Genomic DNA, 25,690 nt, shown 5'->3' on the forward strand with positions numbered 1-25,690 from the left:
TTTGGCATGTACTAGACGGGCAGAATGCCTGTTTCTGTGTTGTGGTATTCTATAGCATTAACTGCAGCTGGGAACAATATTCAGGGGCAGAGAGTGGTCAATGAGGAGGCGAGGTGGACGCCGTGTCTGGAAGTCGATGATAGGACTGCTCTCACAAATTCTAATCAGCATGCGGAAGGAAAAGTTAATACCCATACTTAAACACCAAATAGAGTTCTTTGAAGTAACATTAAACAGCTTTATTTTCATATCGGTTTTAAAATGTAAAAGAAATGCTTGTACTAATATATAAAAATAAGGAGGTACTAGCAAGAAACCCAAACAGCAGAGTTTTATGGGCTGTGACACTCTGTAGTGGGAATGGGACATAGCTTGCTCTGCAGAGCCCGACAGCCTGGAAGATTTTAACGTTACTGCATCGTGACAACACACACGGGCAGGCTTAAGGAGTAAAGAAAGTTGGGGTGGTAAGTGGGGAGGGGGGAATTCCCTGTTTTTTTTTAAAAAGTCACTTTTGGTTGGAGCAGTGGTTATTTAATTTTAAAAGGAAAACGGAATGAAGCCGAGCGTCAGCCAAGCTTTTTTTTGAAGCCACAATCAGCTCGTAGTGTTTTTTTAGTATAAAATCAGCCTTGTGCAAAGGAAACCAATGGCGGCTGCATGCCAAATTCATACCATCTGTTGTCCTCAATTTGGCAAGCTCATGGAGCCTTTAATTAATTAGACAAAGTAGTTACTATTGCTGGTACACTGTTAATTTGCAACTGTTTGGTTTTACTTTGGAGTACTGACCATAAATTTTTGTTGTCTAACCGGATAAAGAAAGGAGGGAGGGAAAGGGGCAAAGAGAAAATCAAATGGCAACTGCAAAAAAAAGCGATTATGCAGTTATTAAATTAAAAAGTGCCAGCAACCTCTGAAGCTGTGGGAGTTTAAAAAGAAATGATATATTGTTGTTAAAGTACCAAATCTCCAAATTAATAGATCTGAAAGCTCTTAAAGAATCTACACTCTGACCCACACTGAGCAGATATTCATTGCTAACATTAAAAGAGATATTTCTGTTTAAAAAATATGAATATTTTTGTAGTTTGTGCTTATTCTTAAAACTACAGTGTACCGCCTCTTAAAGAAGTATCAACACTGACGCGCACTGAACAAGAATGTTCATCACTAACGTTAAAATAAATAACTCTGTGCTTATTCTTAAAAATTCAGGTGCACTGCTCTTGAGGAAAAGGGGTTTGGGGCCCGGGCAATGAACTGTGGAACAAAAGTGAGTTAACAGCAAACATAAGAGAAACCAGGAGAGGATGCAAGACAGGATGGACATCAAGGCAGAAATGAATGGCAGAAAAGTGAAGGGGTAAAGAAAGAAATAGGATATAAAGAAGAGAAAATAGAATGTTAAAAATTTATTAGAAATGAATGGTGCAGAGCATGAGGGGGGAAAAGATTAAAATGAGATTAAAAATTCATGTAAATAAAATGAGCGGTGTGAATGACAGGAGAACAAATTAAGATAAAAAGTAGTCGGAGAAGGAACTGATAAATAAACAAATTTAAAACTATGAGAGAGACCAAGGAACAGACTGATAGTCACATACAGTAAATTCCATTTGATAACACTGTTGCCTGTGGGTTCTCAGGTAATTTTTTGGTACAATGTTTGCGCTTTGCAAAGCCAGAAAATTGCAAGGAAAGAGTCAGTGACACCATCATTTCGCCTGGATCTCACCTGAAGAACTGAGCTGTTCAGCTAGCCTGCTGCAGTCACACTAGATCCCAAAAGGGGAGATGTGACCTGCTGCACAGTACTCAACCCCCCCATCAGATCAGCTGGCTCTACTCCACCACTGTCTTCAGGTAAATAAATCTCTGTTGCCCCATAGATATTATTGTAGAAAGTTAAAAACAAAATCATCTGGCCACTTTAGAAATAATCATCATGGCAACCACGGTCATACAACAATCCCAACCCCCTCCCACCAAAAGAAGAATCGAGCGGCAGAGTTCGACCCCTCCTCTGCATAACTTAGGTCATTGTGGGTCTCTGGAAGGCTCCCAGCTCCTGCGGGATATGGAGACATTCTAGACTCCCTATTTAAGATGCTGATACGTTAGGAACCTTGGAAATCCCTGGATATCGACTTCTGATGTAAAAAGGGAGAGAGTGTCTTTGGAGCGAGGTCACTTCCAACTCCATTGCCGCCACATCGCAGTGTGGTCTTCAGATAAAAAAGGAAATGGGATAGAGGACATAATTGCTTCCTGGCTTACAAACATTACCCATTATTAAAAAAACATCAACCAAAAATTCCTTTCTTTTTCTTCTTCTGCTTCAGGGTGTTTCGATTTGAATTGCTCAGGGCTGCTGGAGGAAGACGCTTTCGAGGCACCTGAAAGGGAGCACAAGATATTGACAGTGAGCCATCAATGAAATATTTGTAACCTTCAAAGTCAAAGTAAATTTATTATCAAAGTTTGTCTGCTTCACCATATACCACCTTGAGACTAATTTCTTGCAGGTGCTTATAGGAAAATGAAGAAATACAATAAAATTTATTTAAAAACTATGCATGACTGAAGACTGACAAACAACTAACGTGCAAAAGAAGAGAAACTGTACAAATTGAAAGTTCATGAGTTGTAGACTCATGAGCTTTGAAAGTGAGTCTGTAGGTTGTGGAATCAGTTCAGAGTTGAGGTGAAGGAGGACAGGTTATTCAGGAGTCCGATATTTGTAGGGTAATAACTGTTCTTGAACCTTCAGTTTGAGGCCTAAGACTCCTGTACCTCCTGTCTGATGGTAGCAGTGAGAAAAGAGCATAGCCTGGTTGATGGATGCTGCTTTCCTGTGGCAGTGCTGCTTGTAAAGATGTTCAATGGTGGGGAGAGCTTTGTCTCTGGTGGACTGGGATGTACCAACAGTTTCTGTAGACTTTTCCATTCCTGGGCATTGTTGTTCCCATACCAGGCCGTGATGCAACCAATCAGCAAACTCTCCACTGTGCGGCTACAGAAGTTTGTCAAAGTTTTAGACAATCTAAGCAAACTTCTATGAAAGATGAGGTGCTGTCGTGCAAACACGAGGAAATCTGCAGATGCTGGAAATTCAAACAACACACACAAAATGCTGGTGGAACACAGCAGGCCAGGCAGCATCTATAAGGAGAAGCACTGTTGACGTTTTGGGCCGAGACTCTTCGTCAGGACTAACTGAAAGGAAAGATACTAAGAGATTTGAAAGTAGTGGGGGAGGGGGAAATGCAAAATGATAGGAGAAGACCGGAGGGGGTGGGATGAAGCTAAGAGCTGGAAAGTTGATTGGCGAAAGTGATACCGAGCTGGAGAAGGGAAAGGATCATGGGACGGGAGGCCTCGGGAGAAAGAAAGGGGGGGGGGGGGGAGCACCAAAGGGAGATGGAGAACAGGCAGGGTGATGGGCAGAGAGAGAGAAAAAAAACAAACAACTAAATATGTCAGGGATGGGGTAAGAAGGGGAGGAGGGGCATTAACGGAAGTTAGAGAAGTCAATGTTCATGCCATCAGGTTGGAGGCTACCCAGCCGGTATATAAGGTGTTGTTCCTCCAACCTGAGTGTGGCTTCATCTTGACAGTAGAGGAGGCCATGGATAGACATAACAGAATGGGAATGGGACGTGGAATTAAAATGTGTGGCCACTGGGAGATCCTGCTTTCTCTGGTGGACTGAGCGTAGGTGTTCAGCGAAACGGTCTCCCAGTCTGCGTTGGGTCTCGCCAATATATATAAGGCCACACCGGGAGCACTGGACACAGTATACCACACCAGCCGACTCACAGGTTAAGTGTCGCCTCACCTGGAAGGACTGTCTGGGGCCCTGGGGCTGTAGTGCCTTCTTATCGTTTTCTCTCCTCATCCCTGAATACCATTGGCTGCCAGGGCATGCTGGGAAGAGAGTCTCTCCTCTGTCCAACAGGCGGCTCATCTAGGGTACGTGCACAGAGCAAGTGGAACAGAGTGTTCCGAGATACCGAAGGCCAATAAAGGAATGGCAATAAAAATTCTTGTCTTGAGAATGGAGAGAACAGAGAGTGCAGAGGGGGAATCTGTGGAGCAAAACCACTAGGTAGCAAGAGGTAGCATCCGTGGAGGGAAATGAATGGTCAATGCTTTGTGTCGATCCCTTCCTATGGACTGTAGGAAGAGCAAAGAGATTTAAAACAGAGGTTGATAGCTACTTGATTAGTAAGGTTATGGGGAGAAGGCAGGAAAATGGGGTTGAGAGGTATAATAAATCAGCCATGGTGAGGGGAGATTTGATAGAGATATACAAAATTATGAGGGGCATTGGGTAAATGCAAGCAGGCTTTTCCCACTGAGGTTGGGTGAGACTAGAACGAGAAGTAACTTTTAGGGTGAAAGATGAAATATTGAAGGGGAACCTGAGGGATTTTTCTTCACTCAGAAGGTGGTGAGAGTGTGGAATGAGCTGCCAGTGGAAGCGATGGTTACAGCTTTGATTTCAACATTTTAAGAGAAGTTTGAAGTACCTGGATGGAAGGAGTATGGAGAGCTATGGTCGAGGAATAGGATGATGGGACTAGGTAGAATAAAAGTTCATCTCTGAGCAGCCTGTTTCTGTGCTGTAGTGCTCTATGGTTCTATGTGAGGAAGAGAGGTGAGGGGAAAGGATGGAGCATGGGCTGGAGCTGGCATGTATCAGGTTGATGCAAGTGAGGAAAATCAGAATCAGGTTTATTGTCACAGTTGTCTGTCATGTAATTGTGTTAGCAGTACAGTACAGTACATTAAATTAAAAGTGCAAACGAGGAACAGCATTTATGGACCATTCAGATTCTCCTCACCTGCATCACCTGTCACTTCAGTCCACAAGACGACTAGAACCTAAATTATAGGGAATGTCTGAATAGGTTAGGACTTTACTTCCTGGAGCTTTGGAGTGTCATTAACCCTTTGGATCAGCGGGACAGAGATCGCAGGACACACAGCGGGACAAAGACATCGGTGCTCTACTTCACCTGAATATCGTTACTTTACCTAATTGTGGCTTGTTTTACCTGTTAATTGCTCCTTGAAGTTTTATCATCCTGTATATTGGTAACGGCGGGTTTCTCGTGCGCTCTTGTATTACTAAGATGCGCGCTCTGAGCACTTGTTGCTCAGTCTTGAACTGGCCTTTCCTTAGTGACGTTTGTTCCCATTGACCTGTGTATCATCACAGATTCTTCTGTGAATAAATTCTCATTGGTGTTTTATACACGGATCACCTGGGTTTGCTAGTCTGAGTTACAGCAAGACTGAGCTGTCATGGACCAAGCAGAGTGTGAACAGTTGTGTATGGCACTGTCCTGGCAGGGAGTAGCTGCTGGGAGACACGAACACACGCTGCAGGAGATACTAACCTTGCTGCAGAAGTTCTCTGAGTCTAGTAGATGAAATTTATGTTCTTCAGAGATTGGTTCTAGTTCTGAGCACTTACCTGTGTATCCTGCCACGGATTTCCTTAACTCCTGTGAAAGATCATTAAACTGACCAGTCCAAGCAGTTTGATGGTAATCCCAAGTCTTACTGCTCTTTAGTGTTTGAGTCACAGCTTTCCAAGTTCCCTTCAGATCAAAGTAAGGTGGCACACGTCATCTCACTCCCTTTGGGCAGGGCCCCTTTTGTGCTTTGGCACCGTGAGAGGGGGTTTTGCCCACCGATTTCATTGTAGACCTCTTTACTAAAACAATGAGTTCAATCACCCCACCGGTGGTCAGCAGGCAGCCAACAGGCTCCTCCATCTACTTCAAGGCATTAGGTCTGTGGTGGACTACTCTATAGAATTCCTCACTTTGGCTGCAGAGAGCGTTTGGAATATGGAGGTGCTGCCCGCCATATTTCATCAGGGTCAAATAACAAACTTAAGTATGTTTTAGCAGCCAGAGACCAAGATGAAGATCGGGCGATCTGGATTGATGACTGATGATCTAAGAGGAGGTGAGAAAGATGTGGACAATTTTCCTAAAGAACTTTCCTTCATGCCCATTGGACATCTTCTTCGACTCCACATTCAAGGACTCCACCCAGACCTCCACAGACTCCTCCTCCTGAAGAGCCAATGCAAATAGGCAGAACTAGACTCTCTTCATCTGAGTGGGAGAGACAAAGAAGAGAGAAGTGTTGTGTTTATTGCAGAGAGGCAGGTCATTATCACTCTTCTTGCCCCAAATTATTGGGAAAACTCCCAACACCGTCCAGGAAGGGGGGAAACTGACAGTCTCTACTTTCTCTCCCAGTCCTGCTACTTCTGGAGCAGAGCTACCTCCTCATTTGTTTGAAAGGAATATCATCACGTCTTTGAAGCCTTCATTGAATCTGGTGCTGTGGGCAATTTCCTAGATCTTGGGCAAGCAAGACAATTTAATGTGTTATTTTCCCATTTAGACCAGTCACTCTTCACCATTGGGAGACCTTAGGTCCTGAGGAAAGTTTGCTTTCTTACCTCTTCTCTCAAACTTACAATTGGCCAGCATGTAGAATCTTTTCAATTTTACCTTATTCACTCCTCTGAGATTCCACTCACTCTTGGTCATCCTTGGCTGGCTTTCCACAACCCTCTGATTGGTCCACTGGCACCATCTATCATTGGTCAACCTCATGTCTGATCAATTGCTTAGCTTCCAAGTTGCCTGTAAGATCTTCCGAGTCACTTCCTAGTTCTCCTGAATCCTCTCCGGAGTCCTCAGAGGCAGATCCTATTTCACCTGGATTGTCTCAAGTGCCTCTGATTATTCTGACTTGCTGGAGGTATTTAGCAAGAAGAGGGCTAGTATACTTCCACCTCATCATGATTATGGTTGTGCTATTGATATGCTACCTGGCACTAGTCCTCCTTGGGGCAGGAAGACTTTATTCTTTGTCTGCCACTGACAGAAAAGCTATGAAGAGGAACATTCAGGAGGCGCTGATATCCGGATTTATAGGACCCTGGGCCATCAGGAGCCCACACTTCTAGGTGGAAAGAGGAAAGGAGAGTCCTGTCATGAACCCATTAGATCAGTGGAAGGCCCCTGAGGGCCCCAGACCTTGGTTTGCTAGCCTGAGTTCATTGTCACAAGGAGAATGAGGTGAGATGTGACAGGGTATACAAAATTATGTGGGGTTTCGATAGAGTTAACACAAGCAAGTTTCCCCCCTCCCCCCAGTTTGGGTGAAGCTAGAAATAGAGGTCATAGATATTAGAGTGAAAGGTAAAATACTATAGAGGAACCTGATGGGAACCTCTTCACTCAGATGGTGGTGCAAGTGGGGAATGAGCTACCATTAGAAGTGGTGGATGTGGGTTCAGTTTCAATGATTAAGAGATGTTTGCACAAGTACATGAATGGCAGAGATATGAGGGCTATGGTCTGGGTGCAGGAACATGGGACCAGGAGATAAACAGGTCAGCATGGACTAGATGGGCTGAAAGACCCATTTCTCTGCTGTATGACTCTGATTAATATAAAAGCAATGAAGTAATGCTGAAGTTTTATTAAGTGTTGGTCATGTGATTTATGAGCATTTCCAAGCTCGATATCTAAGGAAGGATGTGTTGATATGGAGAGGGTCTGGAGAAGGTTCACTAGAATTATCACAGGAATGTCTTAGTGTTTTAATATTTTATGCTGTCACCAGTCCTTTCTCATATTTTTTGTGCCAGGGGATGGAGGTTTGGGGGCCAATGTCCCTGTTGTGTTTTGTGCCGGGGAAAGGGGGTTTGTGAGCTGATGTTCTTGCTGAGTTTTGTGCAGGGGAGGGGGGGCTTGGGGGCTGATGTTCTTGTTACATTTTATGTGGAAGGGGGGGTTTGGGGGTTAGTGTGGGGATGGGGGTGTTTAGGGGCTGATGTTCTTGTTGAGTTTTGTGTGGAGGGAGGGGGTTTTGATAATCGTGTTGCCATTCTCTTTTTTTGTGTGGGGGGAGGAGTTTGCTGCTTCTCTTTGACCCGAATCTAACGGTTTTCTTTGTTTTGTGGTTATCTGGAGAAGAAGAATCTCAGAGATGTATACTGCATCTCTTTGATATACTGCATATTACTTAGATAATAAATGTACCTTTTAACATTTGAATGAAAGGATTAATGTTTTGTGAGAGAAGCGTTTGATGGCTCTGGGCCTGTACTTGCTGGAGTTTAGAAGACTGAGGAGGGAACTCATTGAAACCAAACAAATATTGGAAAAACTGTTTAGAGTAGACCTGGAGAAGATATTTTCTGTAGTATGGGAGTCTAAGATCAGAGGACATAGCCTCAGAATAGAGGGATGACCATTTAGAACAGAGATGAGGAGGAACTTTTAGCTAGCAGGTGGTGAATATGGGTATTCATTGCCACAGATGGCTGTGGAGGCCGTCTACTTAAAGCGGAGTTTGATAGGTTCTTAATTAGTCAGGGTGTCAAAGGCTACGGGGAGAAGGCAGGAGAATGCAGCTGACAGGGATAATAAATCAGCTATGATGGAAAGGTGGAGTAGACTCAATGGGCTGAATGGCCTCATTCCATTCTGATGTCTTTTGGTTTTATGATGTCGGTTGTTAATGGAAATGATTATGTATGTTTCCATGTACACAGATAAATAAATCGGAATCGGAATCTGCCTGTGTGGGTTTCCAATAGGAACCCAGGAAGAAAAGGGTTTACAGGTTAATTGGCTGATGTTAATTCCCCTGAACTTAGTTTGGAAGCTTTCATGGGCTCCAAGAGCTGAAGGTCTCCTTCAATGTTGTGAGAAATTTAAAAATTCACTCTTTTTTTCTCGGGGTGACTTGCCGTGTGGATTCTGGTCCTTGACTCCCCTACTACAGGCACACCAAAGAAGGTGCTGGGGGCAGACTGCAAGTGTTGCCACACATTCTGACCCCAACAATTCCTGTCCACAATGCTTGGTAAGAGAACAAAAGCACAGAAACAACTTAACTCCTTCCCACACACCCGAACACACAGGCAGTCCTCCAACTCCAGCACAGGCCTCCAAGCTTCATCCATTGGGCTCTGACTTGTGGATTTCACAGGGAGAATGTGTAAACTCCACCAAGTTAGCACCCATGTCAGGGTTGAATCCTGGTCACTGAAGCCAACTGCAGTCCACGATGGGGGTGGTACCCTCTGCAATAACTGCCAGTGAGAACATTCATAGGAAAATATTCACCCACCTGCTTTTTAACCTCTGGGCCCTCTGCAGCTGCTGCAGTGACCTCCTCTGCCTTTGTTTCACTCGCTGCCTCTGCCTGTGCTTCTGCAAGACCGGGCTGAGGATCCCCACCATCGTCCTTCTCTGGAGAGCACAGAAAGAGCAATAGTGGGTTATGATTCTTAAACATCTGCTGGCAACCTAGGGTCCAAATTGTTCATCTTTAGACAACTCAAGTGTACTGAAGCAAGCAGTCCCGAGCCAAGGGTTACATCCCTGTTTAAATAAAATTGTAAACATTGCTAAATAGATTTAAGAAAAGCAGAGATAGATTTAGAACATGGAAAATAGAACATTACAGCACAGTAGAGGCTCTTTGACCCATGATGTTGTACTGCCCTTTTAACCTACTCTAAGATCAATCTAACCCTCCCCTTCCATATAGTCCTCCAATCTCCTTTTATCCATGTGCCTAATGCCCCTAATGTATCAGCCTCTACCAGCACCTCAGTAGTGAGTTCCACACACCTACCATACTCCATGTAAAAAAAAACTTAGCTCTGACATCTCCCCCTGTACTTTCTTCTATTCAGCTTAAAAATATGCCCCCTTGAATTAGCCACTTCTGACTTAGGAAAAATTATCCGGCTATAAACTTGATCTAAGCCTCTTATCATCTTGTACACCTCTATCAAGTCACCTCACGTCCTCCTTTGCTCCAAAGAGAAACCTACCGTCATAAGACGTGCTCTCTAATCCAGGTAGCATCCTGGTAAATCTCCTCCGTACCCTCTCTAATGCTTCTACATTCTTCCTATAATGAGGCAAACAGAACTGAACACAGTACTCCAAGTGTGTCTAACCATGTTTTAATAGAGCTGCAACATTACCTCACAGTTCTTGAACACAATCCCCTGACTAATGAAAGGCAACATACCATACACCTTCTAAACAAACCTATCAACTTGCATTGCAACTTTGAGGGATCGACGGATGCAAACCCCAAGACTGCAAAGGATCCTGCAACTAACACAATATTCTTCCTTCAAATTCGACCTTCCAAAATGTATCACTTAACACTTCTCCAGGTTGAACCTCTAGATTCAAAAGATATCAAGGTCATGGAGTATTACAACACAGAAACAGGCCCTTTCACCAAATGGTTCATGTAACAAAGGTGTCCATTCAAGTTAGTTCCATTTGCCAGTGTGTGGACTAACATTTTCAATCCAAGTACCTGTCCAACTGTCTGTTTAAAAATTATTATCGTACCTGCCTCAACCATGTCCTCTGGCAGCTTATGCCACATACATATCATCCTTTGTGTAAAATGTTGCCCCTCAAGTTCCTATTAAAACTTTCTTCTCTCACCCTAAACTTGTGCACTCTAGTTTTTGATTCCCAAACCCTGGAAAAAGACTGAGTGTGTTCTGATGTTTCTGATTGTGTCCACGATGTCCTGAAGTGGGAACGAGAACAGCCAGAGGTCATGGTACATATTGGCACCAACGACACAGGCAGGAAAAGGGAGGAGGTCCTGAAAACAGACTACAGGGAGTTAGGAAGGAAGTTGGGAAGCAGGACCACAAAGGTAGTAATCTCGGGACTACTGCCTGTGCCACGTGACAGTGAGTATAGGGATAGAATGAGGTGGAGGATGAATGTGTGGCTGAGGGATTGGAGCAGGGGACAGGGATTCAGATTTCTGGATCATTGGTACCTCTTTTGGGGCAGGAGTGACCTGTACAAAAAGGACAGGTTGCATTTGAATCACAGGGGAACCAATATCCTGGTGGGGAGGTTTGCAAAGGCTATTACGGAGAATTTAAACTAGGATTGCTGGGGGGTGGGAACCAAACTTGAAGAGATGGAGGAAGAGGCAGTTGACTCACAAATAGAGAAAGCTTGGAGACAGTGCGAAAGGAAGGATAGGCAGGTGACAGAGAAGGGACGTGCTCAGACTGATAGTTTGAAATGCGTCTATTTTAATGCAAGGAGTATTATGAACAAAGCAGAAGAGCTTAGAGCATGGATCAGTACTTGGAGCTATGATGTTCTGGTCATTACAGAGAATTGGATGGCTTGGGGGCAGGAATGGTTACTTTGAGTGCCAGGCTTTAGATGTTTCAGAAAGGACAAGGAAAGAGACAAAAGAGGTGGGAGCGTGGCACTGTTGATCAGAGTGTCACGGCTGCAGAAAAGGAGGAAGACATGGAGGGATTGTCTACGGAGTCTCTGTGGGTGGAAATTAGGAAAAGGAAAGGGTCAATAACTCTACTGGGTGTTTTTTTTATAGACCACCCAATAGTAAAAGGGACATCGAGGAGTAGATAGGGAGACAGATTCTGGAAAGGAGTAAACAGGGGTGTTGTGGTGGGAGATTTTAATTTCCAAAATATCGATTGGCATGTCTCTAGAGTGAGGGGTCTGGATGGGGTGGAGTTCGTTAGGTGTGTTCAGGAAGGTTTCTTGACATAATATGTAGATAAGCCTACAAGAGTAGAGGCTGTACTTGATCTGTATTGGGAAATCAACCTGGTCAGGTGTCAGATCTCTCAGTGGGAGAGCATTTTGGAGGTATGATCACAATTCTATCTCTTTTACCATAGCATTGGAGAGGGATTGGAACAAACAAGTTAGGAAAGCATTTAATTGGAGTAAGGGGAAATATGAGGCTATCAGGCAGGATCTTGGAAGCATAAATTGGGGACAGATGTTCTCAGGGAAATGTACAGAAGAAATATGGCAGATGTTCAGGGGATATTTGCATGGAGTTCTGCAAAGGTTCGTTCCAATGAGACAGGGAGAGGATGGAAGGGTACAGGAACTGTGGTGTACAAAGGCTGTTGAAAATCTAGTCAAGAAGAAAAGAGATGATGAAAGGTTCAAAAAACCGGGTAATGACAAAGATCTAGAAAATTATAAGGCTAGCAGGAAGGAGCTTAAGAAAGAAATTAGGAGAGCCAGAAGGGGCCATAAGAAGCCCTTGGCAGACAGGATTAAGGAAAACCCCAAGGCATTCTACAAGTATGTGAAGAGCAAGAGGATAAGATGTGAAAGAATAGGACCAATCAAGTGTGACAGTGGAAAAGTGTGTATGGAACCGGAGGAGATAGCAGGGGTACTTCATGAATACTTCGATTCAGTATTCACTATGGAAAAGGAAGTTGGCAATTGTAGGGATGACGTACAGCGGACTGAAAAGCTTGAGCATGTAGATATTAAGAAAGAGGATGTGCTGGAGCTTTTGGAAAGCATCAAGTTGGATAAGTCACTGGGACCGGACGGGATGCACCCCAGGCTACTGTGGGAGGCGAGAGAGGAGATTGCTGAGCCTCTGGCAATGATCTTTGCATCATCAATGGGGATGGGAGAGGTTCTGGAGGATTGGATAGTTGCGGATATTGTCCCATTATTCAAGAAAGGGAGTAGAGATAGCCCAGGAAATTATAGGCTAGTGAGTTTTACCTCAGTGGTTGGTAAGTTGATGGAGAAGATCCTGAGATGCAGGATTTATGAATATTTGGAGAGGCATAATGTGATTAGGAATAGTCAGCATGGCTTTGTGAAAGGCAGACTGAATTTTTTCAGGATGTGACTAAACACATTAATGAAGGTAGAGCAGTAGATGTAGTGTACATGGATTTCAGCAAGGCATTTGATAAGGCACCCCATGCAAGGCTTATTGAGAAAGTAAGGAGACATGGGATCCAAGGGGACGTTGCCTTGTGGATCTAGAACTGGCTTGCCCACAGAAGGCAAGGAGAGATTGTAGACGGGTCATAATTTCCACTGAGGTTGGTGACCAGTGGTGTGCCTCAGGGATCTGTTTTGGGACGTCTGCTCTTCATGATCTTTATAAATGACCTGGATGAGGAAGTGGAGGGAAATTTGCTGATGACAAAGGCTGGGGGTGTTGTGGATTGTGTGGAGGGCTGTCAGAGGTTACAGCGGGACATCAATAGGATGCAAACCTGGGCTGAAAAGTGCCAGATGGAATTCAACCCAGATAAGTGTGAGGTGGTTCATTTTGGTAGGTCAAATGTGATGGTAGTATATAGTATTAATGGTAAGTCTCTTGGCAGTGTGGAGGAATAGAGGGATCTTGGGGTCCGAGTCTATAGGACACTCAAAGCTGCTGCGCAGGTTAACTCTGTGGTTAAGAAGGTATACGGTGCATTGGCCTTCATCAATCGTGGGATTGAGTTTAAGAGCTGAGAGGTAATGTTGCAGCTATATAGGACCCTGGTCAGACCCCACTTGGAGTACTGTGCTCAGTTCTGGTCGCCTCATTACAGGAAGGATGTGGAAACCATAGAAAGGATGCAGAGGAGATTTACAAGGATGTTGCCTGGATGGGGAGCATGCCTTATGAGAATAGTTGAGTGAACTTGGCCTTTTTTCCTTGGAGCGACGGAAGATTAGATGTCACCTGATAGAGGTGTATAAGACAATGAGAGGCATTGATCATGTGGATAGTCAGAGGCTTTTTCCCAGGCTAGCATCAGCGGGCACAGTTTTAAGGTGTTTGAAAGTAGGTACAGAGGAGATGTCCGGGGTAAGTTTTTTTTTATGCAGAGAGTAGTGAGTGCTTGGAATGGGCTGCCAGCGATGGTGGTGGAGGCGGATACGATAGGGTCTTTTCAGAGACTCCTGGACATGGAGCTCAGAAAAATAGAGGGCTTTGGATAACCCTAGGTAATTTCTAATGTAAGGACATGTTTGGCACAGCTTTGTGGGCCGAAGGGCCCCTGTTATGCTGGAGGTTTTCTATGTATTCACCCTATCTTTGCCCCTCATGATTTTGTATACCTCTGTAGCATCACCTCTCAGTTTCCTATGTTCCAAAGAATAGAGTCCTAGCCTGGAGAGGTTGGACTTCTCCCTGTAATTCAGTCCCTCAAATCTTGCTAACACTTTGAAAATCTTTTCTCAAAGTTCAAAGTAAAAAATTATCAGAGTACATATGTGTCACCACATACAGCCCTGACATTTTTTTTTGTAGGGCATACTTAGCAAATCTGTAGAACAGTAATTGTAAACTGATAACATCAGGGACTGTTAACTGTAAACAAACTGTGCAATTGCAGAGAATAAGTAAATAACAATAAATAATGAGCATGAAATAAAAATATAACAGTCCTTAAATGTGTGTAGTTACCCCCTTTTGTTCAAGAGCCTGATGGTTGAGGGGTAGTAACTGGTCTTAAACCTGGTGGTGTGAGTCCTAAGGCACCTGTACCTTCTGCCTGATGGCAGCAGTGAGAAAAGAGCATGTCATGGGTGGTGAGGATTGTTGATGGATGCTGCTTTTCTCTGGGAATGTTTCATGTAGATGTGCTCAGTGGTGGGGAGGGTTTTACCTGTGATATACTGGGCTAAATCCACTACCTTTAGTAGGCTCTTTCTGCTCAAAGACATTGGTGTTCCCATACCAGGCCATAATGAATCAGTCTGCACACTTTCCACCACACATCTATAGAAGTTTGCTAAGGTTTTCCATGACATGCCAAGCCTCCGTAAACTCCTGAGGAAGTAGAGGCACAGTCGTGCTTTCTTCCCAATTATATCTGAATGTCAAGTCCAGGACAGATCCTGTGAGATAGTGACACCCAGGAATTTAAAGTTACTGACCCTCTCCACCTCTGATCCTCTGATGATTACTGGCTCATGGAACTCTGGTCTATATCTCCTTAAGTCTACAGTCAGTTCCTTGGTCTTAGTGACATTGAGTGCGAGGTTGTTGTTATTACATCACACAGCCAAGTTTTCAATTTCCTTCCTTTTCTGTAATCTGTGCTATAGCAGGGTGACCAAAGCTGAACACACTACTTCAAGTAGGGCTTTGCCAGTATCCTATACAATACCGGTGTTTATGGATTTTAGAAATGTGCTTGACAATTTTCCTCATATAGATTCGGCCAGGAAGTGATGAAAACTTGGCTGTGTGGATTCAGAATTGGCCTGTCTACAGTAGCCTGTCTGGAGGATGACAATGGTGTTTCGCAGAAGTTTGTTTTGGGACCTCTGCTTTTTGTGATTTTTATAACTGACTTAGATGAGCAAGTTGAAGGGTGGGTTAGTAAGTTTGTGGTTACAACAAAGCTTGGTGGGGTTGTGGATAGTATTAATGTTGTCACTGGTTACAACAAGATAAAGACAGGATCAGAGTTAGGCAGAGAAGTGGCAGATGGAGTTCGATTGGGAGAAGTGTGAAGTGATTCACTTTGGAAAATCAAACTTGAAGATGGAATACAAAGTTGATGGAGTATTCTTAGCAGTGTGGAGGATCAGAGGGGACTTGGATAATGTGGATAAGAAGGTCTATGAAGTATTGGTGTGAGGTAACGCTGCATTTCTATCAAACTCTGGTTAGACCACACTTGGAGTAGCGTTCTGGTCACCTCATGATAGGAAGGATGTGGAAGCTTTAGCAAGAATGCGGAAGAGATTTACCAGGATGCTACCTGATTGGAGGGCATATTTCATCAGGGAAGTTGGAGCAAGTGAGGGATTTTCTTTTTGAAACAATAAATGATGAGATGTAACTTGATGGAGGTGTGTAAGCTTATGAGAAACATTGATAGAGTGGACAGACGGTATCTCTTTTTCTCTGGGTAGCATGACTATTACCCGGGGATATCCATTTAAAGTGAGCAGAGAAAAGTTTAGGGGAAATATCAGAGGCTTTTACTCAGAGTAGTAAGTTCCTGGAATGTACTGCCAGCAGTGATGGTAGAGGCTGATACATTAGTGATATTAAAGAGACTCGTAGATAGGGACATGGATGTAACAAAAATATGAGGGTAATGGTCTGTAAGGAAGGGAAAGGCTTGATTTATCATGTTGGAAAAAGAGAGAGATAGAGAGATACCGCTTCTACCTCTTCCAACGATTCTGAGTGAGGCACAGAGAGATCTGTATTTACTGACAATTACCTTTATTGTTCAAACTAACAAATACGTAAATACCTTGTGCGCACAACTGCTAAGTACCCCTGACTCTCCTGGATAGTCAAAGAATAGCAAAGGTATTACTGGGGCGGAGGAATTTACGCTGGCCAGGCGCTCCTCGTTCCTCATGGTCCCGACTCACTCTCCATGTGCTTCACGCAGGGTTTTTCTCGCTTGTGTCTGCGATGGTTATTCTTCGAAGTTACCGCCACTGGCGCACACAAAGCATCCACTTTTATATCCATTGCTTATCAATTCAAATGTCGCATTCCCGTGTCATTGGCCACAGGTCATGTGTCTGGCCTTTAACACCTGGTCATTGGCTCTGGTCCAAAGCAGCATCCATCTATTGTCCTCTCCCCATCAAGGGACAGTTGCTGACTCATGGCTCTTTGTTCTTAGTCAGCAATGAGCTTGAATCACCTCAGGCATTCACAAGTCTGCATGTTATAGCCAACCAAAGAACACCTCACAAACAACTCCTTATTTGGAAATGACCTCCAGTCCAGCAGATTACCTGAACAGTCTTTGTGTCTTCTTTAAAACACTAATCAAGTCCAGCATGTCAAGCTCACAAAATGGAGAATCAAGTGTCTTCACAAAATGGCAGCCTCCATCCCCCAAGCACACGGCAAGAACAAAGACCGTTTCCACTGTCCTTGATTCATTTGAATTCACTGATTTGAAGATTGTCATTCTTTCTGGCCAACAATCATGAAGTAGGTTTAAATAAGTCAGCAGAACATTGTGGACTAAAGGGCCCATACTGTGCTGTACTGTCCTATATTCTATGTTCTTACGTTCCTATGCATTCAAATTGCTGTACCAGACCAACAAGCATTTAGGATATTTTAGGCAGCACGTCTGTAGAAGTTTGTTAGAAGGCCTAAGAAAGGTATTACCTTGGCAGGGTGCCATGGTCACCGCTCTCTACTAGGGATAAACTTCCCTAGTAGAGAGCCTTACTGGCTCGGAGCTCATACTGGGTGTTGAGGAGCATGTGCTAAGGGCAATTTTCTGTTGATATAAATAGAACACAGTATGGAGAGCATAAAACATTACAGGCAGTACAGGCCCTTTGGCAGTAGGTAGTGCTGACCTGTTAACCTACTCCAAGATCAATCTAACCCTCCTTTCCTACATAGCCTTCGATATTTCTATTACCTATTGTTACGTTCCCCAGTAACCGGGTAGTTTTCCAGCAAAGATAGATGGGTCCACCGAAGCCGGATGCTACTATTTTCAAACGTTTTTATTTATAAAGGGGCACAAACGTATGGTTAATACAAAACATTCAGATCATATATGTCGTCACAACTCAATCTAAAGCACAGGTATAGTAATAATCAATCAGAAATAAGCTCTACAGTTGTCTAGGGATAATGTAGATATAAATTGTTTACTGGATATTTAAAAGTCTTTTTGCGGTCACTGCAGTTCCACCAGCTGCCGTTGTCGTGGTGTCGCGTTGGTGCACTTTTGTTAGAAAGAGAGAGAGAATGAAACATTTACCCGACAGGTTTTCCAACCTGTAGGAGGTAGTCAGAAGTCTCGTTGGGGAATGGACTCTCATCTGTGGCTTCCCCTGTAGCTAGGCCATTCTTCCGTGGTGAGGTCGCCAATCCCAGGCAAGGGAAGGACGCACACGAACCCCACCACCAGCTGTCGCTCTCTAAACGCAGTCGCAGGAATTCTCGTGTATCTTCTGGTGCGTCTCGCGCCCCGCCTTGGCAGCCCACCTTTTATCTGGACTGGCAGGGTTGTAGATGTCCATCAGGGTAGGGGGGCGAGGCAATCCTTCCCCCATCACCCATCTCACATTGCCCTGAGATTTTGCACGTAGGCCAATTCCTTATCCCACAAAGGTGTCTCCCAAGACAATGGCTATGTCTGAGGCTTTTGTCTTGTTGAGCGACCAGCCCACTTTGCCCGAGGGCTTTACACGTGGTTTTCATGAGACAATAGTCAAAGAGTCGCTTTATTCTGCTTCCCTGGGGAACGTGGTCTTCAGCACGTCTCCCTCTCTCTCTTGGGTCATTTGACCCCCCCTTGACTAGGGCTCTTGCGAATCTCACAAAGGAGGGGGCTGGGGTCATAACACTATGTATCTAAGAGACTCTTAAATGCCCCTAACTTATCTGCCTCTACCACCACTCCTGGCAGTGGGGTCCACATACTCACCACTCCGTGTGTAAATAAATGAACCTATCTCTGACAACCCACCCTCCCCCATCTGACCTCCAATTACATTAAAGTTATGCCCCTTTTATTAGCATTGTAGTTAAATGAGAAAGATAGTTGAGTAATTGTTTATTAGGGTAAATATAAGAGTTGTGGTTTGGTATCATTGTGGGCTTACAGCTGTATGATGTGTCTGGAGGAGAAGCTGTATCTCTGGGTTCTGATCCAAGGGAAGTATCCTTGACACCTTGTACAATGACAGAGAGGGTGACAGAGGCAGAGGGAAGAAAGGCCTGCTCCTATGCTGTGCTCACAGCTCTGTTACCAACTGCCCTAATAACATTGCAAATTCAACAGCTACTTCCTTTCAACCATTTGGTTCTTAAACCAACCAGGAAAACCTTCATCACTAAAGGTTAGCAACACTATGATCACTTTGCACTAAAATGCACCTTTTTGTTCTAATTGTATTCTTTCTTATCAAGATTGTATATACTGTATTTTGTTTAATTCATGTATTTCCTGTGAATGCTGCTTACCTGCTGCTCTGTGCCTGCGATGCTGCTTCAGGTAAGTGTTTCATTGCACCCCGTGCATACGTGTACTAGTGCATGCGACAATAAACTCACTTTTCACTTTTTTATAACTTTGAGCCTTGTTACTTCACCTGGGCTAACACACATTTTTATTGAGGCATCCCAGACATCTATCTCTGGAGTCAAATAATAGGGGTGGAACATAGAAGCATATGGTGGTATAGCGACATCAGATGGTATGGACCATTGAGATGTGACCTTGAATCCCACCACAGCAACTGGGGAATTTAGATTCCATTAATTAAATAGATTGGAATAAAAAGCTGGCACCAGTTTATTAACGATGGTTCCATTGAACTAGTGAATGGCTGTAAAAATCCTATGATATTCATTAATGCCATTCGGGGAAGGAAATCTGTTGTCTACTCCCTGGACATCAATGTTGTTTATAATTTTATCTACCTTCCTTTCACCTGAGACAATTCGGTATGAGGAATAAATGGCAGCAATGTCCACATCCTGTGAATTAACAGTACTGGAATTGGAATAGGTTTATTATTGTTGTATGTTTAAAAAAAAACCAAACACTTAGTTTTGCAAGCCAACCATAGAGATGGCTTTAAAAACAGAAGTACATTATTGAGTAAGTTGTAGTGAAGAATTATTGTGATAACCAACATTGATTGTGGTCAGTGTGTGAGGTTTGATTGTTTTACATGATTGCATTGAATGATCATGAAATGATTGGATGTATGTGAAAGGTGAGATTTGACTCGTATTGATCCACTGGAAAATGGATCCAGAAACTTAATCCATTGGAGATTAGATAGAAGTTCATAAAATTACATGTAGCGCATGGCCAAGTGGTTAAGGCGTTGGACTAGCGATCCGAAGGTCGTGAGTTCGAGTCCCAGCCGAGGCAGCGTGTTGTGTCCTTGAGCAAGACACTTAACCACACATTGCTCCAGTCCACCCAGCTGAAAATGGGTACCAGCAAGATGCTGGGGTTATCCTTGCGATAGACTGGCATTCTATATGGTGGGGGGGGGAGGTAGTCTCGTACTCTTAGTCTTACTCTTACAGAAAACGGCATAAGCACTATAAGGCTCAGGACAAAGTTGAACTTATAAAATTACCAAAGGCAAAGTTAGTGTAGAAGTCAGAATCATTCTCATAAGAAATAGGAACAGAATGAGGCCATTTGGCCCATCAAGTCTGCTCTGTCATTCAATCATGGCTGATCTTTTTTATCCCCTCCTCAGCCCCACTCTCCAGCCTTCTTCCCAATTGGATACAATAGGGTCTTTTACGAGACTTTTGGATAAGTACATGGAGCTTAGAAAAATAGAGGGCTATAGGTGAGCCTAGTAATTTCTGAGGTAGAGACATGTTCGGCACAACTTTGTGGGCTGAAGAGCCTGTATTGTGCTGTAGGTTTTCTATGTTTCTATGTTCTATAAGCATTGATAGTGTGGCCAATCAAGAACCTATCAATCACAGCCTTAAATACAACCAATGACCTGGCCTCCAAAGCTGCCTGTGGTAACAAATTTCACAAATTCACCACCCACTGGCTAAAGAAATATCCCTGCATCTCTCTGCTGAGGCTGTTCAAGTTGAGTTTATTGTCATCTGCACAAATACATGTGTGCACAGGTGCAATGAAAAGCTTGCAGCAGCATTACGGGCATAGAAAAGCAGCATTCACAAGAAAAACAAAAAATCATACACGTTTTATACGTAACAAAAAACATAATCAGAACGAAAACATGTCAATTTTAGTGCAAAGTGATCAAGGTCATCATAGTTTTGCTGAACTGTAGTGATCAGGATTTTACCAGTTGGCTCAAGAACCAAATAGTATGCAATTCCATGCCTGCAACCATTCAGAAAGTCTGATCACCTGGTTGTACTTCTACTCCGAGTATAAGCAGAGACTGAAGACTGCCACACCAGTAGTGAGGGCCAGGAAGGTATGGGCAAGGGAAACACAGCAGCACTTACAAGACTGCTTGGAATCGGTGGACTGGACTGTATTCAGGGATTTGTCTTCGAATCTGGATGAGTATGCTACAGCTGTTACTGACTTCATTAAAACCTGTGTGGATGAGTGTGTGCCTATGAAAACTTGCTGTACATTCCCAAACTGAAACCAGGGGATGAACCAGGAGATTTGTAATCTGCTGAGGGCTAGATCTGTGGCATTCAAGTCTGATGACCCAAGTCTGTACAACAAAACCAGGTATGACTTGCAGAGGGCTATTTCAAGAGTGAAGATGCAATTTCAAGCAAGGCTGGAGGTGACATTGGATGCACATCAACTCTGGAAGGATTTGCAGGGTTTCATTTACTTCCAACAAAACAAAACCCAAGAGTATAAATGGCAGCGATGCTTCACTATCAAATGGGGTCAACGCCTTCTATGACCGCTTCGAAAGACATAAGGGCAGAATAAGACCATTTGGCCCATCGAGTCTGGTCTGCTATTTAATCATGACTGATCCTTTTTTCCTCTCCTTAGTCCCACACCCCAGCCTTCTCCTCATAACCTTAGATGCCGTGTCCAATCAGGAACCTATCAATCTCTGCTTTAAATACACCACCCTCTGGCCAAAGAAATTTCTCCACATCTCAGTTTTAAATGGATGCCCCTCCATCCTGAGGCTGTGCCATCTTGTCCTAGACTCCCCCGCCATGGGAAACATCCTTTCCAAATCAACTCTGTCTAGGGCTTTCAACATTTGAAAGGTTTCAATGAGATCCCCCCCCCCCCCCATCCTTCTGAATTTCAGAAAGTACAGACACAGAGCCATCAAATGTTCCTCAAATGATAAGACTTTCATTCTGGGAATCATCTTTGTGAATCTCCTCTGAACCCTCTCCAATGCCAGCACATCTTTTCTTTGATAAGGAACCCAAACCTGTTCACAATACTCAAGGTGAGCCCTCACCAGTTCCAGTAGTGGAGAGTGCACCTGTAAGGTTACTTAATACTTCATATTTTAACATTTAGCGGCTTTCTGGTGGTATTTGAAAGCTTCCCAATCCTCTAACTTCCCAATAATTTTTGCTCTATTATTTGCCCTCTCTTTGGCGTTTATGTTGGTTCTGACTTCTCTTTCAAGCAACGGTTGTATAATCTTGCTTTTAGAATTCTTCTTCCTCTTGGAAAACTGAGAGGAGATTTGATAGAGGTATCCAAATTATGAGGGTATAGATAGGGTAAATGCAAGTAGGCTTTTTCCACTGAGGTTGGGTGGGAATATAAGCAGAGGTCATGGCTTAAGGGTGAAAGTTGAGAAGTTTAAGGGGAACATGAGGGCAAGCTTCTTCACTTAGAGGTCCGTGAGAGTGTGGAATGAGCTGTCAGCCCAAATGGTGCTTGCAAGCTCGATTTCAACGTTTAAGATAAGTTTGGATGGGTACGTGGATGGTAAGGATATGGTCATTGGAAGTAGGCAGTTTAAATGGTTTCAGTATGGACTAGATGGGCTGAAGGACCTGCTTCTGTATTGTATTTCTCTGACTTTGAAAAGAAGTGTGCTTCATGGTTCTACAAATATAAAAATTAGTGACGGAAAGAAAATGAGAGGAAGAGAGGAGAGAGACATGTGAAATGAGAGAAAAGATTAGAGTAGCAGTAAGAAATAAAGAGATGAATGAAGACTAAGATGGAAAGACAGAAAGGAAACTGTATTGGATTCATAAGCGACTGGATAACCCAAAGCATTCATGCCTCTGATCCAGATTGCTTTAAACACTGCCTGCAGATGAAATCACTTGAACTTCTAACAGCAGCAGAATGGAGAAGCACCAAGTGAAATAGAGTTATAGTCATAGTTATTCAGCAAGGAAACAGATCCTTCAGCTCAACTGCTCTATGCTGACAAAGTTGCCCATCTAGCTAGTCCCATTTGCAAAACAGAGAACGCTCCAAACACTCAGTGGGTCATGCAGCCTCTGTGGAGAGTGAAACTGAATACCATTTCAGGTCAAAGAACATCCAGCAATTTGTGTGTTGCACACAAAATGCTGAAGGAACTCATCAGGCAGCAGCTATGAAAAGAACTTATTCCTCTCCATACATGCTGGCTGAGTTCCTCCAGCATTTGTGTGTGTTGTTCTGGACTTACAACCACCACAGAATCCCTTATGTTTATGATTTGCTGTTCCAATGCATTTTCTTGTTTTATTTCAGTTTTCCAGCATCTGCAGCTTCTTGATTGTTACTTCAGTGGGAAAATGGTAACATGCAAGAGCCTAATGTCATGAGGCTGAAGAAAGGGTATTTCTGATGTGCAGGAGATGAAAGAGGCTGCACGTGCTGGAATATGGAGCAAAAAAAATTCCTTCAAATCTCTACTCGCTCTTGAAATAAGTTGCAGAAACTTTTAAAATTAGTCAGCTCCATCATGGGTACCAGCCTTCGTAGTATCCAAGACATTTTCAAGGAGCGGTGCCTTTGGAAGACGATGTCCATCTCTTCACACTGTTACCATCATGAAGGAGGTACAGGAGCCTGAAGGCACCACTCAGTGATTCAGGAACAGCTTCTGCCTCTCTGTCATCCGATTCCTGAATGGACATTGAATCCACGAACACTACCTCACTACTTTATTATTTCCATTATTTTGCAATTCTTAAATTTTAACTTATCTATTTAATAACCATATATACTTAAAGTAATTCAGTTTTTTCTCTATACTGTATTTATTTTCCATGTATTTCATTGTGCCGCTGCCATAATTTAACAAATTTCACAACATGCCAGTGATATTAAATCTGATTCTGATTAGATTTGAGACTGTACATCAGTCATCTCTCCATTTCTCCCCATTGATGCTGCCTGACCTCCTGAGTTCAAGATTAAAGATTGTTTATTGTCATTTTTCAGTACATGAATATAAGGAGAACAAAATGATCACCACTCCAGATCCCTCCAACAGTTAATTTATTGCTCCAGATCGATCGATCAACCTATCTCTTTAGCTACTGAATCTACAATCTCTAGCTATCTGCAATATCTATCTATCTCTCTCTCTCTGTCTTGTTACATGACCACCGTTTCATTTACTGTGGGTGTCACTGGATGAGGTGGGATTATGATGTCAATATAACAAGCTGCGACACACTGCTGGGTCTTTCGGAGAAGGAGAGAGTGGAAGTTTTTGGACTGCAAGCTGCTAACAGGATCTTGCTGCAACAATGGGTAAAGTCTGATACTTTCCCATGCCCAAAGCATTGGGTTGATTAACGGCACACAGTGCATATTGGGTGTGTGACTGTCACCTTGTGATATTTCTACGTGGATTTTGAGACAACTCGATGGATAAGATCTTCGGTGACTGTTACTTCATTTTTCCAGTATGGAACCTGTGGAATTCTTCGTGATCACCTCCTCTCTACATTTTAATGTGGATTTACTAGTCCCTCCCCTCACTTATTCCGTGGATTACTGGACCTTTCCAGTTTGCCATCTTAAGATTTTAAGAGCTGCTCATAAGCTTGACAGTTTGGGAGCCACACACACACTGTTAACTTCTGGTTATTTTGTTTAATTTTCTATATTTTTGAGTAGGTACTAATAAATATAGTGGTTTTAACGTTAAAATCTGACTCAGTTTATGATCTATTGCTGCTGGCACGTAACAGTCTATATATCCCCCTCCCCCCATCCATATAGATACTTCTATTTATTGTACAATTTGTCTTTTGCACATTGTTTGTTAGTCTTTGTTTATGTTTAGTTGTCATTAATTCTATTGTACTTCTTTATTTTCACGTAAATGCCTGCAAGAAAATGAATCTCAAGGAAATATATGGTGACATATGTCCTTTGATAATAAATATTCTTGAATGGTGTGGGAATGAAGGGATACGGGGAGAAGGCAGGAGATTAGAAACATAGAAAACCTACAGCACAATACAGGCCCTTTGGCCCACAAAGTTGTGCTGAACATGTCCCTACCTTAGAAATTACTAGGCTTACCTATAGCCCTCTTTTTTATTTTTGAAGCTCCATGTATCTATCCAAAAGACCCTATTGTATCCGCCTCCACCACCATTGCCGGCAGCGCATTCCAAGCACTCACCACTCTCTGAGTAAAAAAACTTACCCCTGACATCTCAGCCATTTCAGATTGGGGCTGAGAGGAACATTGGATCAGCCATGATGAAATGGTAGAGCAGACTCAATGAGCGAAATGGCCTAATTCTGCTGCTGTATCTCTTGGTCTTATGATCTAAATATACCTTAACTTTTATTCTGTTTTGCTCCCTCAGTCAACCTGTCCAACACTATCACTGTAATTTGTCCTTCGATCACCTGTAACTTCTTGTACAGTATTTCCTAGAGCGCACACTGCAGGCACCTACCAGAACTGTGTCTTCTTTTCCGATTTGCTTTGACTGCTATTATTGTTCTGTAGAGACGTTGAAGCTCGGGGTTAAACATCCTTCCACTGTGCACATCAATGGCCTCAGACAGACTCTGCAACAGAAGGGACACCACAGTGAGCAAAAGACCTGGGAGAATAAGTACACAGTTCAATGAAAGTGCTGTTGCAGGCAAACAGGGTGATGAACACGATGTTTAGCCCCATTACTCCATGCCAGTCAAGATCCCCCACCGAAGCCCACCCCTTCTGCCTGAGGTTGCCCCGTCTCCCTCTTTTCTCACTATTACCATCGGGCGGGAGGTGCATGAGTCTAGGTCCCATGTCACGAGGTCGGGAACAGTTGTTGGGCTCCTGGACCATCGTGGATGGTTTCACTCGCCTCAGTGCTGAACTGACTCTACAGAATGTGGATTCACTTTTGGGGACTCTGCAGTATTATTTACTTTTTTTAATCATTTCTATAA

At 43.4% G+C, this 25,690-nt stretch overlaps 1 protein-coding gene across 2 annotated transcripts in view; it reads right to left on the bottom strand.

Annotated features, from left to right (window-relative positions):
- Positions 1-226: 226 nt before the first annotated feature.
- nhej1 (nonhomologous end-joining factor 1) overlaps positions 227-25,690 on the bottom strand; it is a 395,026-nt gene continuing 369,562 nt past the window's right edge. For both annotated transcript variants that reach the window (XM_073046191.1, XM_073046192.1), the window contains 3 exons: positions 25,204-25,318; positions 9,181-9,302; positions 227-2,399 (listed from right to left, as the gene is read on the bottom strand). In XM_073046191.1, coding sequence (XP_072902292.1) covers positions 2,307-2,399; positions 9,181-9,302; positions 25,204-25,318 — 330 coding nt within the window. In that variant the 3' untranslated portion in view covers positions 227-2,306. The remainder of the gene's footprint in view (positions 2,400-9,180; positions 9,303-25,203; positions 25,319-25,690) is intronic.

Source organism: Hemitrygon akajei, chromosome 5 (assembly GCF_048418815.1).
Source record: "Hemitrygon akajei chromosome 5, sHemAka1.3, whole genome shotgun sequence".
NCBI classification, from domain to species: Eukaryota; Metazoa; Chordata; class Chondrichthyes; order Myliobatiformes; family Dasyatidae; genus Hemitrygon; species Hemitrygon akajei.